The sequence below is a fragment of the Gossypium hirsutum genome, chromosome A02, assembly GCF_007990345.1.
Source record: "Gossypium hirsutum isolate 1008001.06 chromosome A02, Gossypium_hirsutum_v2.1, whole genome shotgun sequence".
Taxonomy (NCBI): Eukaryota; Viridiplantae; Streptophyta; class Magnoliopsida; order Malvales; family Malvaceae; genus Gossypium; species Gossypium hirsutum.
The window spans coordinates 17,823,150-17,839,099 of record NC_053425.1 but is presented as its reverse complement, the minus strand read 5'-3'; the positions used below and the strand labels follow the sequence as shown (position 1 = coordinate 17,839,099).

At 31.3% G+C, this 15,950-nt stretch overlaps 1 protein-coding gene across 1 annotated transcript; it reads right to left on the bottom strand.

Moving 5' to 3' along the window:
- Positions 1-2,037: 2,037 nt before the first annotated feature.
- Positions 2,038-3,975, bottom strand: LOC107951407 (uncharacterized). Its single transcript, XM_016886456.2, has one exon. It carries the CDS (start codon positions 3,421-3,423, stop codon positions 2,224-2,226), a length of 1,200 nt encoding a protein of 399 aa, XP_016741945.1. The 5' UTR covers positions 3,424-3,975; the 3' UTR covers positions 2,038-2,223.
- Between the last annotated feature and the right edge of the window lie 11,975 nt (positions 3,976-15,950).

Below are 15,950 nucleotides of genomic sequence, written 5' to 3'. Positions count from 1 at the left end.
AGTGGCAGCACAATTTTTTTTTTTTTTGGTGCCACCAAATAAAACTTACAAAACAGATATTTGTATAGACCCAAAGTCTCATTTCCCTTGTTTTCTTAAGCAATGTGAGATGTGAGATATGTGTATATATAGACTGATGAATAGGTTTGCAGCTTGTTCGTAGACAATGTGGGATTCCTTCCTCTTTTAACTAACAATATAATATTAAATGTTACATTATATTTTATTTTATTTTTTTACTTAGAGTTTAATTTTTTTTACAAAAAGCTAACATTTGTTACATTATAAATAAAAATTTTAAACTCTATAAGTAAAAAAATTATAACATATAAAATGATGTGGGATTTGGTCTCTTCTTGTTTGAAAAGAACCAAATGGGTTTGAAATAAAGGTGTTTGGAGGATGTGTAAAAGATTATATAGTATTTTCCATTAATGCAATCTTGTTTTGTTTCATTTTTTTTTTGAAGCAATTTCATTTTATATACTTCAATACCAATATTATTAGATATTCACTAAAAAGATTATATAGATTTATTTACTGAACACTAAAATTTTATGTGAACAATCAATATAATGTGTAGGTATGAAACTATTAATAAATCAATTTATATACATTTGTTTTCTTTTCAAATGAATGAAAGTTATATTAAAACAAAAATCATTTACATATAAAGAATTTTATACATATATAATATAAAAATTTATTATGAAGCTGTCTATTCTTATGTATTTAAGGTAATTTTTTATCGCTTAATTATAAAAAGTTCTAATATAGTTATTTAATTATTTTTTTAATCATCTGTTTATGAAAAGTTACAAAATTGTCATTCAACTATTCTAATTTGTCTCTTTTTTCTTCTTTTTTTTTGTTATATATCTCAAAATTCAAGATAATTAGGTGACCAAAAAAAATTACTAATAGTTAGGTGATCATTTTGTAAGTTTTTATAATTCAATAGCCAAAAAATCATAGTTAAGTGACTACTAATGTAATTTAATCTAGATAGAAAAATATGAAAAATGATTATTATATTTTATGTATATTATATATTTCTATAAAAAAAATTATTTAATATAATTATATACTATGTTTAAATAGATTATCTATCTACTCAAAATACGTCTGAAATAAATTTATCAACATTCATTAGGTAATAAAAATTAAATTAAAATTAGGATTAAAAAATTAATGTGTATAGTAAAATATTACAAAAATAAATATTAAAAAAAGATATATCAATTTTTTAGAATTACAAAAAATATATATATACTATTTGAGTACCAAATACTCGCCATATATTTATTAATCATTCCTAACATAAAATAAAATTAAACTAATAAAAATTAAAAGTATATCTTTTAAACTGAAAAATGAAAAATTATTTTAAAAATTAGAATTGCATGGATATTAACTTCAAACATTTAAAGTTGAATAGAAGATTACTACATATATAAGTTTCATATGTGCAATTTGTTCTTTTTTCTTTAATGGTCTTTTGTATATGCTAACAATTCTAAAATGCAATAAGATTAAATATCTCAAAAGATAATTTTATAATATGAGAAAATGTTAATAAAATATAAAAAAATAGAAATTGTTTTGTAAAAAATATAAAATATAGAATAGTCTTTAATCTTCCGTTGTTAGTTAAAAGAGGAAAGAATCCTACATTGTCTATTTTTTAAATTTTATTTCCACGTTAATTGGTGGCACTAAAAAAAAGATAGTATTGTCACTTTGGGTTTTTATAAAAGTTTATTCTCGTAAATTTTTAAAATTTTAGTTTATTTTTGTAACATTTAAAAAAAAATTTTTAAAATTTAATTCTAGCACAGGCAAAAGCACATCCATGTCAACGCGCTTTTACCTGGCTCAAGGAAAAATGTATTAATGTGAAGCATTTTTCTATCTTGAAAACGTGTCCACGTTAACGTATTTTTAAATTTTCAGTCTATACTCATAATTACTTTTAGAAACGAATCATTTTCGTAAAAAATTTCAGAAAAATAGGCTTCATTTATACATAACCCTATATAAGAAATTAAAAATTGGATTTTTGTTCATGAAATCGTATTGGAACATAATAATATTATATATACATATAGATCTCTCTCTCACACTTTAAACATGTTTCACTCTGCTTAATCAAACTTCCCTTCAACCCCACCATTGATGCACTGCGACACCTTCATCCCTTAACTTCCCATACAAAGCCAAGCATTACCAGTAAGCCCTTCTGCTCATGTTCTTTCTTCCACCAAGTCCTTTAGGTTTGCATTCCAAGAACAGCTCATCAACCAATCTAATAGCCTTGCTCTTCACCATATCTTCAACCACTTCAGCCTCAGCCTTCATCACTACATACTCTTCGTCCTTCACGTTCTTCCGCAGCCAATCTGACATCCCAGTCTCCGCCCCAGTCTGCGGCACCTCTTTAGAGTCCTTGGTTAGTGTCTCGATCTTGTACATCTCGAACTTCAGATTCCTTGTGGGATAATTCTTGACAAACCAGGTGGTGGCACTGCCGCCATCTTTCTTAGGCAAGCCTACATCAATGAAAACCCGACGGGGGTAGCTTTCGAGTGAGTCCCCCAATAGATCTGGCAAATATTTCGTTCGTTTAAGGTAAGTTCTGGACGTCCCTGAGGATGCTCTTGGTGGTTCAAGAAGAACGTCTTCCAATTTCTTCAATGCTGCCCGTTTCGCTTCTGATGTATTATACCCCAAAAGCCGCCTTTGGGAACTTGCGATCGGTCGAGCATTCTCAACCTTTTTCATCACAAAAAGGTTGGAATTTAATTTCCTGAAGTAAACAATCTTGTAATTAGACGGCTTATTGAATGAAAGCGATGAGTCCAGCTGCTGAATAGCAACAATACCGCCAACTTTGAGACTCCGGTCGATGAATTCGACGGTGGATTGAATGTTTTCAGTGAAGATGAAATCGAAGGACTCGTCAGGGATTAACATTAGTCGATCAAAGTCATTTGTAGAACTGAATTCCATATCAGTTTTGGTTAGGAAGGAATTTCCCTGAATGGATTCTTCATCATAGTCATCCCTTAACAATAGTCCTTTGTTTCCCGGTTTCAGAATACCTTCATTGTTCAAATCATTGTACAGCAATATCAGAGACCCCAGATTAATGGGATCAGCGTCCTCAGGGACAACTTCAGGCTTGACTGTATAAACAGGCAGAGCGGGTTCGTCGTTGACGATAAATCTTATTCCCGACCAAGGAAGCAAAAATAAGGTCAAAGCCAAAACCGTTAAGAACCGAGCAAGAAGCTTAAAAACCCTAGAGCGAGGAACTTTGAAGATCAATTGTGCACCAGACTGCAAATTAATGCCATTTTTCAAGGCTTTATGCTTGTTTTTATGGAATTTGTTTAGAAGTCCATAAATAATACGGACAGCCATTGATCCAAATGATCGATTACAACACAAACAAAAAAGGGCTTGCAAATCCAATCACAAAAATTCAGAAAACAAAGGTGATCAAAGGCAAGGTATATTGTAAGAGAAGAAAAATAGAAAACTTTCCCGGAAAAGAAAATCGAGAGATAGCATATTAAAGTAAAACAAGGAAGAGATTATAACAGGCGAGAAACAAAGGAAGGAAGAAGGCAAAACTTAGCGAGTGCAAAATCGAGCGGCAGTGTGATTTCCACCCACGAGAGCCACACGATTACTTTGCAACCTCGCCCAAAGTAACAACAATTCCTTCATACGCTGAACCTCCATTGTTTTATCCATTATTTCCCAGTGTTGGATTTCATACATCAACCTCCAAATGATTCTTAACGAAACATCGCTAAAACACCAGCTAGAGAGAGAGAGAGAGAAAGAGATCTTCTGTTGTGTTCTTCTATCTTCTACTTCTACTTCTCTTTTCCCCCTTTGTTGTTTTCATTGTGCTCTCTCATTTGGTTGGAAATCAAAGAGAAATTTTAAGGGAAGAGATGTGAAGGCTTTCGTTGCTGTCTTGGAAATGGCCTAAAAATGGATGGTTTCGCGACAAATATGTTAAGCCATTGCTCTGCTTCTCCTTCCTAACCGCTAAGCCTTTTATTTTCTTACAACCTATGTTTTCATATGCACTGCCTATCCTGTTCCGTTGCTTTGTAGTTTCTTTTAAATAAAATTTTAGTCTTATATAAACATATTTTAAAATTTGTTTAAAACATATACAATATTTTATTATGGGATAAATTCCTAAAATACAAATGAATTTTGGTTGAATGAGTAATGTTATACATAGATTTTGATTTTGTGCAATTTTATAAATGACATTTTTATTTGATTCAATTTTCTTAAACAACTAATATCATTTTGGTATAAGCATCATTTTACATTTACATATTACATATACAAATAATTATGCTTATCCAATATAACAATAAATTGATTATTCATTTATTTCAATATGCACGATTGAATCAAAATCAAAGTTTTATATATATGTTTGAACCAAATTTAAAGTTTAATGTGCATAATTGCACAAAATCAAAATTTACGTATCAAATTACACGCTGGACTGAAGTTGATTGAAGTTGATGATGTATATTTTTTGTATTTATCTCTTTATTATTTAATGTTAGAAGTATTAAATTATCTATTATAGGCCTATTGCCAAATTTAGCTCTCAACGTTTACATCTTTCTTCAATTTGGCCATTATTATTTTTAGCTAAATTTGAACCTCAACCTTTGAAAAGTAATCAAATTTGACTAGTAACCTTTCAAAAAGGTCAAATTGTTGTTTTTTGAACGAGGATATTGAATAAAATATTAAAATTTTAGACATGACAATCCACATGTGCTTCAATTTTTTTTTTACTTTTTATAACTTTTAATTTTTTATAAATTTTAAATATTTGTTCACGTGACATATAAGACAAACAGTGTTATTTCAGCATGAAGTACACGCTGATTGTCACACAGGTTGTCATGCCAACATCGTTAAAAACAAATAATTTGACTCTTTTTGAAAGGTTAATGGTCAAATTTAGATAAAAAAAAAGAATAAGGGTAAAATTGGCAAAAGCTATGCCAAGATTCTAAATCTGACAGTTGTTAATATTTATTTATAATAGTTACAATTAATGTTCAATTATGTTTAGATAAAATTATTTGTATTTATTTCCAAGTCTTCCATTTTTTTTAATTTAATGATGATGTGTTATGCTATTATTTATTAATGGTGCATGAGACTTATGTATCGACCATGCATCAAATATTATTCCTTTCTATCTCTTTTTTCTTTTTTTTGAAAAAAAAAACATTGTCATTAATAGGAACCATGGACACATGGTACAAACTATAACGTCCTTAAAATCGTTATGTTATTATTATTTTTTGAAAGTAGTATTAAGTGGAAATCGTGCATAATGAATTTCTCAGTAAAGTAAAATGAGAAATATAAATGATAAAAGAGAACGTTGGTGGATGTCAAAGAAAGTTAAATTAAGAAGTATGTCGTGATATATTAATTTATGGCGGTGACTAAATTGAAAAGATGTGAAAAGCTTTGTGACTCAAATGCAAATATTCAAAATTTTTAGGGGCAAGGCATAAATACAAAAAAGTTGAAGGACAAATAGTAAAAATGTCCCAAGGGTAGAAAGGACTAAACACTAAAATAAATTGGTGAATAAAAATCAAATCGAATAAGAGGAGAAATTAGAGAGACTAAATTGTAATTTTTTATAAGTGGAAAATGGCCTAAAATTGAATATTAAAAAATTTCAAGGGCAAAATAGTCATTTCCCAATCAAAATAATTATCATGTTAATAATTAAGGAAGGAAAGTGTTGAAAAATGATTGTTTTGATTATTTTACTATTACTTTTTATTTTAATATTAATTTTTTTCAAAAAATTATTAATTACATAGTTGGATATTTGGATAGAAAGATGTACAATTTTCCATCAAATTTCTTTCATTCTCACGCAAGACTCCCTTTGCATTTAATTGAAGTTTTCATTCTTTTACAATTTAGTCCCTTTCCGCCATAATCATCAAATTCAAGCTAGAAACCACCAAATTTCCATAGAAATCCTTAGTGAAACCAAGAATGCAACATCATAACAAGGTGATTTTTAAGTGAGGTAGATGTATGTTCATGTTGGAGGAGAGCAAAAATCAAACTAAGGCTTGATATCAAGAGAACAATGTATGAATATTAAGGTTTCATAATGTTTCCAAGTTTAATCTTGTTAAAAAGGTATAGAAATGATGTTAAAGTAAATATTTTTCATGGAAAGTTTTATGTTTTTGACTTGATATTAAAGAGAGAGATAAAGGAAGTGATTCAAGTGGAAAAGAAAAGAGAAAAACAAATGATTAAATGTTGAAGAGAGGTAAGTACCCTTGAATTCTCTTATTACCTAAAGATTAAAATGTGAACTTTGTGAAAGTTGTGGTAAATTAGTAAAATAAAGTGTAAAATAATTTGACATGTGAAATAGAATATTTTAAATGAAATCTTAATTGAAGTGAATTATGGTAGTGAAAATAGACATAAAGTGATGTTCAAGTGAGATTATATTAAATATTGTATGTTCATGATGCTAAGGACTAAATGTGAACTTGGTGATTATATTGAAATAAGAAAAGTGAAGAGCATATAAACTAGACACGTGGAATAAGGTATTATGATGAATTAATGGATTGAAGTGCTATGTGCTGGTGAATATTGAATTACGTGATAATGTAACCTCCCCAACCCGGTCTAGACGTTATGACTAGATCTTGAAGGTTACATAGACCAAATAGATGTCAAGCTAAATCGTCAAATTTCAAAACGTACTTTTAAAATTATTTGCTTGTCTTCTCTGGAAAAGTAAAATCGAGCGATTCACTTAGTTTTATAAAAACTTATTAGTTTCAAAAGCTTATTGAATTCAATGTTTAATTTGCAAAGTTTAATTATTTTGAAAAATCATGTTGATTTCTAATTTTATTTACTTTCCAAAACTAATTTCCAATATTGCAGCAGAAAAATGGTTATTATAGTTTAATGTTTAAAACTATGTTTCATGCATAAATCTAATTGTTAAATTTAACCAGTAAAGTTCTGATGTCATGCAAACCAAAATAAACTAAATCCAAATGCATGCCATGATCCAAATAAAATTATTAAAATTCCAAATCAAAAAACATAAATTAAGTTCAAATACTTTTCCTTGAAAATATCTGATATGGTCATTCGTTTTTTGAATCCAAATCCTAACCTCACTAGTTATATGTAAGAAAGTAAATTAAGAGGGTAAGATTACAAAGTTTAGTGTAAGTCATAACTCAAGAGATCAAAATCAATAAATAAGATATAACATTCAAGACAATCGATATTCAGAATTCGATAATAATATAGAATCATAGATTCCAGTAAATAATTGCATGTCCATGTATGGCAATGCAATATTTAGAATTCAAAAAGGTTCCTACCCAACATCCGCTACACACCACAGTAAGAGTTCCTCAGAACTCATCCATCCCTACACACTACATTGTGGACAAGCCACCAGTAATTGTAGATAAACTAACAGAATTATATGGATAAACCACCGAATATGCAAATATACTACCATAACTTCCTCCTTTCATATTTGTCCCAACCTTATGCAATGTGATATGGCATATCAGAACAGAATCAATACAATAGGCATGTTTTGACATGCAATCAGTTTTAACAGAAACAGTAGGCATGATTTTTCATGTCTTCAATACGACAATAATAATAATCATGTCTTTTCATGAGTCCAGGATAACAATAACAGATTTATTCCATAGAGTCAAAAAACATATGGGTCAGAACAAATCATATAGTAATAGCATACACAATTTTCAATCATTATAGAAGTCATAGTTAGGGATACTTACGTTCGACCCACTCTGGAAATCGTATTGGCACATTTAGCCATCACTTTGATATCATAATACTATTCAATCAATTTCACAATAATTCAACATACATCATTTAAACACAGATCACTCAAGGTCAGGCACACACCTTAATCTGCACGTCTACTCAGCACTAGATCTACACTGATGCACTCTACAAAACAAATCTAATCAGGTCTCGTCGATATCTGAACCGTGAAAAAGCAATAGCGCACAAAATACAACACATTAAATTCAGCTAACACTGTTAGTAGGTTCGACCAAGTTAGAAATGAGATTTTACAACAAGATCTGATTCTTAGAGATACTTACTCTTTTACTGATCTATAGATCTGTTACGAAAATGCTTCTACAGTTTAGATCTGAACTGATCTCCTTCAAAATTCGCACATTTACATCCAAGAAGAAAAATTCGCACCTAAAGCACATTGTTAAAATTGGCCTTAACAAATCTGAGAAGAAAAATGGTGAGATCTGAATGATAAATCTGAAAAGGGATGTTAACACACATGTTATACATCCAAAATCAGAGATCTAGAAAAAACACTTACACAACACCAGCTTATATATCTGAAATGATAGGTCCACACATAGTAATGATGATTTGACATTTGTGAAACAAAAAAAGATGAAAAGAAATAAAGTAGACAAAAATAATAAGAAATTAGGAAACAAGGAAAAAAAATGAAATAGAAAAGAGAGAAGAATAAAAAAATGGCAGTAATAGAGCGGTGACGATGCAACGGCTATGGTGAAGGAGTGTCGGTGCAAGAGAAAAATGAAAGAAAATTTGAGGGGAGGCAATAATAGGTGCGGCACAAGGGAGAAAGAAAGTGAAGAAAGAAAATGGTGTAAAAGAGATGGTAAGAGAAGATAGGGACAATGACAAGAAAAATAGAGCAAAGGGGCAGTGACGATGGTGCAGAGTTGTGAGGACGATGGCGACGGTGGTGCGGGTGACAACACAACCAAAAGAAAGAAGGAAAATTGAGAGGAACAAATGAGAAGGGCAGCACGGGAAGGAGGAAAGAAAAAATAGTGTCGCAAAAAAAATTTGCTAGGGAAGGGATTCAAATGTGAGTCTCAAGGAAAAATTCACTAACGCTTAATCGATAGACCAATAACTCATTCTTGTTAAAACATTAACAACATATAACTATAAATTGAGACGTGACAACTCTCCCCTCCTTAAAAAAAATTGTCCTTGAAATTTACCTAATCCAAACAGATGAAGGTATTGTTCATGAATTGAGTCTTCTTTCTCCCAAGTGGCCTCTTCAGTGCCATGGTTCCACCACAGAACCTTGACCAATGGAATCTGTTTCTTTCTCAGAACCTTAACCTTACGATATAGAATTTGCACAACTTCCTCCACGAAAGACAAATCCGGTCTTACCTTTATCTCCTTAGTTAGGATAACATCAGAAGGGTCAGATTGGTACTACCTCAACATAGAAACATGGAACACATCATGAATATGATCCAACTCAGGAGGTAACTCTAACTGATAAGCCACAGATCCAACTCTCTTAAAAATTTAGTAGGGTCCAATAAACATTGGGCTCAATTTGCCCATCCGACCAAATCTCATAACTTTCTTCCATAAAGATACTTTGAAAGAAAAAAATGATCCTCAATAATGAACTCTATGTTCTTTCTCTTTAGATCTACATACAACTGTTGCCTATCCGAAGTCGCTTTCAATTAGTCTTGAATCAGTCTAACTTTACACTCAGTATCCTGAACCAGCTCCGAACATAGAATCTTTCCTTTTCCCAATTCAGTCCAACACAAAAGTGTCTGACACTTATGACCATACAAATCCTCATAAGGAGCCATCTGTATGCTCGAATAAAAACTATTGTTATACGTCAGACACATAATCTGTCACCTCTCACTGCCAATCAAGCCACCAATATAGTTCTCTTAGATCATGATACATATTATTTCCTTCAGGATGCATACCATAAGGACTACTATATGCTTTCTAAAGAATAGGTTGTTTTAGATCCTTATCATTCAGCAGATAATATCTTCATCAAAAGCACAGAATATCATCTGAATTGAACCTAAAGTCTACAGTCTTACCTTTCTTAGCCTACTTAACCCGATACAACAGAGACACATCTAAAGGCTACTTATCCTTAATCTTACTAACCAAAGTAGGATTCACTTGCACACATCTAAAGGCTACTTATCCTTAATCTTACTAACCAAAGTAGGATTCACTTGCAACTCTACTAGTAAGCCATCATCCTCATACAAACTTATCCTTGCAAACATTTCCCTCATATCAATCATCAAACTTCTACTCAGAGCATCTGCCACAACATTGGCTTTCCCGAGATGATACTCAATGGTACAGTAAAAATCCTTAAGCAACTCAATCCACCTCTACTACCTTAAGTTAAACTCTTTTTGGGAGAGAAGATACTTAAGACTCTTGTGATCCGTGTAAATGATACACTTCTCACCATACAGGTAATGCCTCCAAATCTTTGTGCAAACACTACAGTTTCCAATTCCAGACCATGAGTTAGATAGTTGCACTCATTCGATTTAAGTTGTCTTGATGCATAAGCTACAGCCTTACCGTCTTGCATCAGTACCCAACCAAGACCAACATTAGATGCATCACTATACACCACATGATTTTTTCCAAATTCGGGCTGAATCAAAATCAGTTCTCAATTCAACATTGACTTAAGCTTCTCAAAATTGGATTGTTAATCAACAGTCCATTTGAATAAAACATTCTTCCTAAACAACTTAGTCAAAGGGGCAGCAATAAAAGAAACCTCTTCGACTAACCTCCGATAATAACCAGCTAAACCCAGGAAACTTTGGATCTCAAAAATGTTCTTAGGTTTTTTTCCATTCCAAAATAGCCTTTGTCTTCTACAAATCTACACAGATACCTTCAATGGATACTGTAATGCTCTCGATCGACCCAACTCAATCTACCAGATCTGAATCTCAGGTGTTATGCCTTATATAGATGTAACTTGAAACTTTTCTTTCTTATTCATTGATGTAAGTGTCTATCTTTGTATAAAAAAATTTCTTATGGACATACATTGTATGGTTACACTTACATTTCACCTATGTACAATTGACTATCTTTGACTACCACAGATTTTCTTGTAAAAATACAATGTATAGTTATTATTTAAGATTTTAGACTTTCCTAATTTATCTTTGAGCCTACTAGATATACTTTGGGATATTACTTATTTATCTAGGCACAGGCTTCGACATGCCACTTGATTTCCTCTGTATGCATAACAACCCAGCACGCCACTTAATTGGCATAGCCCTAACATCATCTCTCAGTGTACACTCTGTTATAGACCTAAAAACAGAAATAACTTTTATAAGTTCGTAAGAACTTTGTGAGCTAAACCTTAAGATATCTTTTTCATTCATTCTACATTACATATGTTTTTTTCATGCATCATTAGAGTGTTTATTGACCTTTCTACCTTCTTTGGCAGGGACAATACTGAAGCTACCATATTTCTTTATTTTTTAAAACCATTTTCCTTCTCTTATGTGTACCATACTTAAAATATCTTTACCTTCTGTATCATTTCTTTACTCTTATCTTTACATAGTAACTTATTTCATACTCACTAGTCTTATCATACCTACAGGCGAGGTAGATTGTGCCCAATACTTATCTTAGAATTTGTCTATATCTTCCTTACTTTAGTGCACTCTGCATTCTTACTTTTAACTCATATCTTTTCCTCGCAATGTTCTCTGGCGCACACTAGCCTTTCTATTCATCCATTGTAACTATATGAGGTTTGCCATTCATTCAGTGTCTGCCCAAAGGCATTGTTATTCAGATGGTCAGCATGAAATTTGTTCTTCATATTTTGACCACAAGGCATTCCTTTCCAAAGATAGCCACAGGAACTTTCCTTTCAGAGACTTGCCACAATGATGTCCTTTTAATAGAGTTTGCCAAAAGGTATTCATCAATAGATAGCCACAAAGGCTTCCTTATAACAGAGATAGCCACAAAGGCTTTCATTTAATGGAGATCGCCACAAAGGCTTCCTTATAACAGAGATAGCTACAAAGGTTTCATTATAACATATATCGCCACAAAGGAGGCTTCTTTTCAGATAGCCACAAAAGCGTCCATTCATAGATAGCCCACAAAGGCATCCTTTTAACAAAGATCGCCACAAAGACTTCCTTATAACAGAGATCACCACAAAGACTTCCTTAGAATAGAGATTGCCAAAAAGGTTTCCTTATAACAGAGATATCCAAAAAAGCTCACTTATATAGAAATTGGTATTTTTAACGAGACGGATTCGCCTAACTCACCTTCGTGATGTTTGCCCCTCACTGTTGGTACTCACCAAACCGTCCTTTACATAATCTATATAATGACATGGCCTAACCAAGATCTTACACTCTATGGTATTTAGAGTGTCATGGACTTTTCTTTTTAGAGATTTGTGTTTTTAGTCCCAACAGACCCCTTTATACGACTCCGGAGATAAGCACAGACTCTTCATACAAACTCATACTTGACAGACTTATTCACAAGACTTGTTCATATCATCAAAACACACATATACACATTTTGCTCATTCAGACATATTATCTTAAGAGATCATATCCATATTCCGTACAAATCATTCATGCAAGTTCATCAAACATACATTTCTCACAGAATAGTCACATCATTCATTTCTTAGCTTATTTTCACAGAAGGTTCTAACATGCATAATACATTTACTAGAGTCAGCTTAGAGACTTACCTTATAACCTCAAATGAAACTTAGACTCCAGATCTAGCCCTTTTTTTCTTGAAACCAATCGCTTGATCTCCAGATCCTTCAATTAGCCAGATACTACGGCTTCCTTGCCTTAACAAATAGAGACACTTTGTTAGAGCTCATTCGAGTAACTTTTTACCTCTACTTTAACTCAAACGTATCACTAAGCCTTATTTCTTCAAGTATATTTATAAATATATGTTTCCTTAGCAGACAGAATCATGAAACTACATTGTTGGGAGGGAAATCACTAGCAAAAATTAGGGTTTCAAACTCATATTTTAGGAGGCAGCTTTCATCTACTCATCGCCCTTCTCCTTAAGAAGGAAGGTAACCCTCTTAACTTAACTCGGGTGTCCTTTTTACTTACTCAAGTTTTTATAGGGACTTAATAAAGGTCACTTCAATATTGAGTGGCTTATCAAAATCTGCAATGTCTAAAAGACTTACCTGATACCCCTTCAGCCTTTGACTCTTCTCATTCACATTTGGTTAGTTCCTAACTAGCTTTTCTTATAAATCAATTGGTATGGGACCTCATTGGTCACTAGAGGTACTATGCCTTTTGGCGTGGCCTCATACCTCATAACCATTATTTTCATAATCATCATTTTTGTTTCACTTATCATCCTAAACTAACTAGGAATCCTTCTCTACTTATTTCAATATCAGATTTTGCCTATCCTATACGCCAAGAATGCATTTGGGAAACTACTACCATTTAGTCAATCTTTCCTCCTATAATCCCTTTACCTATCCTATTACAGAGGACCTTATAAACAGGACACTGTAAGTTAGCCTACTCTATACGTCAAGATGCTATTATTTATTGATGATGCATGAGACTTATGCATCAACTGTACATCAAATATTATTCATTTTTATCTCATTATATTTTTTTTAAATATTGTCATTAATAGGAACCATGGACTCATAGTACAAACTATAACACCCCTCAAATCATTTTTTTTAAAGTAGTATTAAGTGAAAATCATGCATAATGAATTTATCAGTAAAGTAAAATGAGAAATATAAATGATAAAAGAGAAGGTTGGTGGATGCCAAAGAAAGTTGAATTAAGAAGTATGTTGTGATATATTAATTTAAGGCAGAGACTAAATTGTAAAGATGTGAAAAGTTGTGTGACTCAAGTGTAAACATTCAAAACTAACGGGGGCAAAGTATAAATTAAAAAAGTTGAAGGAAAAATAGTAAAAATGTCCCACGGGTAGAAAGAACTAAACAGTAAAATAAATTGGTGAATAAGAGTCAAATTGAATAAGAAGAGAAATTAGAGGGACTAAATTGTAATGTTTTAAAAGTGGAAAATGGCCTAAAATTGAATATTAAAAAATTTCAAGGGTAAAATGGCCATTTCCCAATCAAAATATTTATCATGTTAAAATTAAGGAAGGAAAGTGTTGAAAGATGATTGTTTTGATTATTTTAATTTTAATTTTATTTTAATATTACATTATTCTAGATTGTTTTATTAATTAAATAGTTGGGTCCTTGGAGAGAAAGATGTAAAATTTTCCATCACCTTTCTTTCATTCTCATGCAATTCTCCCTTTGCATTTAATTGAAGTATTTATTCTTTTACAGTTTAGTCCCTTTCCACCATAATCATCAAATTCAAGCTAGAAACCACCAAATTTCTTTAGAAATCCTTAGTGAAACCAAGAATACAACATCATAGCAAGGTGATTTTTAAGTGAGGAAGATGTATGTTCATGTTCGAGGAGAGAAAAAATCAAACTAGGGTTTGATATCAAGAGAAGAAGGTTTGAATATTGAGGTTTCATAATGTTTTCAAGTTTAATCTTGTTAAAAATGTATAAGAATGATGTTAAAGTAAATATTTTTCCTGGAAAGTTTTATGTTATTGACATGATATTAAAGAGAGAGATAAAGGGAGTGATTCAAATGGAAAGGAAAAAAGAAAAAAAAATGATTAAAGGTTGAGTGGGGTAAGTACCCTTGAATTCTCTTGTTACCTAAAGATTAAAATGTGAACTTTGTGAAAGTTGTGGTAAATTAGTAAAATAATGTGTAAAATGATTTGGCATGTGAAATAGATTATTTTAAAAGAAAATTTAACGGAAGTGAATTATAGTAATGAAATAGACATAAAATGATGTTGAAGTGAGATTATAGTAAATATTGTATGTTAATTATGCTAAGGACTAAATCGTGACATGGTGTTTATATTGAAATAAGAAAAGTGAAGAGCATATAAACTAGACACGTGGAATAAGATATTATGATGAATTAATGGATTAAAGTGCTATGTGATGGTGAATATTGAATTTTGTGGTAAAAATGACTAAATTAAAAAGTATGTGAAAGTTTTACGTGTTATTATTTGATAAGTGAAAATGATGTAGATAACACTGAATATAGGGTGTCTTATGAATTAAGATTTTACCGAATAAATTTATGTGATTATTGTATATGAAATTACATTTATTCTTTAAATCATGGAAAAATTAGGACTAAATTAAATATGTGCTAAAATGTAGCTAAATTGTGAAAATCGTGAAATAAATACTAGTATGAATAATGATTGTGGTTAGTCATGGCATGGAAGTGTGGAGAAAATACTCTTGAAAAATTTAATATTCGAAATATAATATTAAATAGTAAACTAGAATTAAAGAAATGTGAAAATGAAATGATATCATGAAAATTGTGGAATAAGGTATCCATGATTAATTATTGTAAATTCAATGATATTCAAGTTCCCATATAGACTAGCATTAAACTTTGCGGATATCGTTGGCATGTCATAGGAACCAGAATGCTCCCATATTATTCCTGATATTCGTGTTATCACACTTCAGTGCCTCATATTCTATTAAAGCACTTTGATGCTTGTGTTTTTAGCACTTATGTGCTTCGTGTATCCATCTTGTTCAAACATGACTTGCATGGGCTAAAAAGGTCAAGATAAGTGATTTCTTATAAAATTTTTGCTCCTATTAATTCGTGAAATGATAAAATTAGTGAATGAAAGTCTTAGTGAATTTTGAAAATATGCAATAACCTATTGGTTATTAAGATATATTCATGAATTATAATAGTAATAGTGTTTGTGATAAAAAAAATTCAAAGAAATGGTAAGATATAAAATCATGGGTACTTACTAAGCATTCACGAGATTAACACGTTATTGTTCAACGCATAGGTGAATGATCGGATTGAAATTCTAGCGACCTCAACACATCTCATCAATGCTTGGGAG

What these genes read in the sequence shown, in the direction of transcription:
- LOC107951407 (XM_016886456.2), bottom strand. Translation starts at nt 3,423, where the DNA reads ATGGCTGTCCGTATTATTTATGGACTTCTAAACAAATTCCATAAAAAC.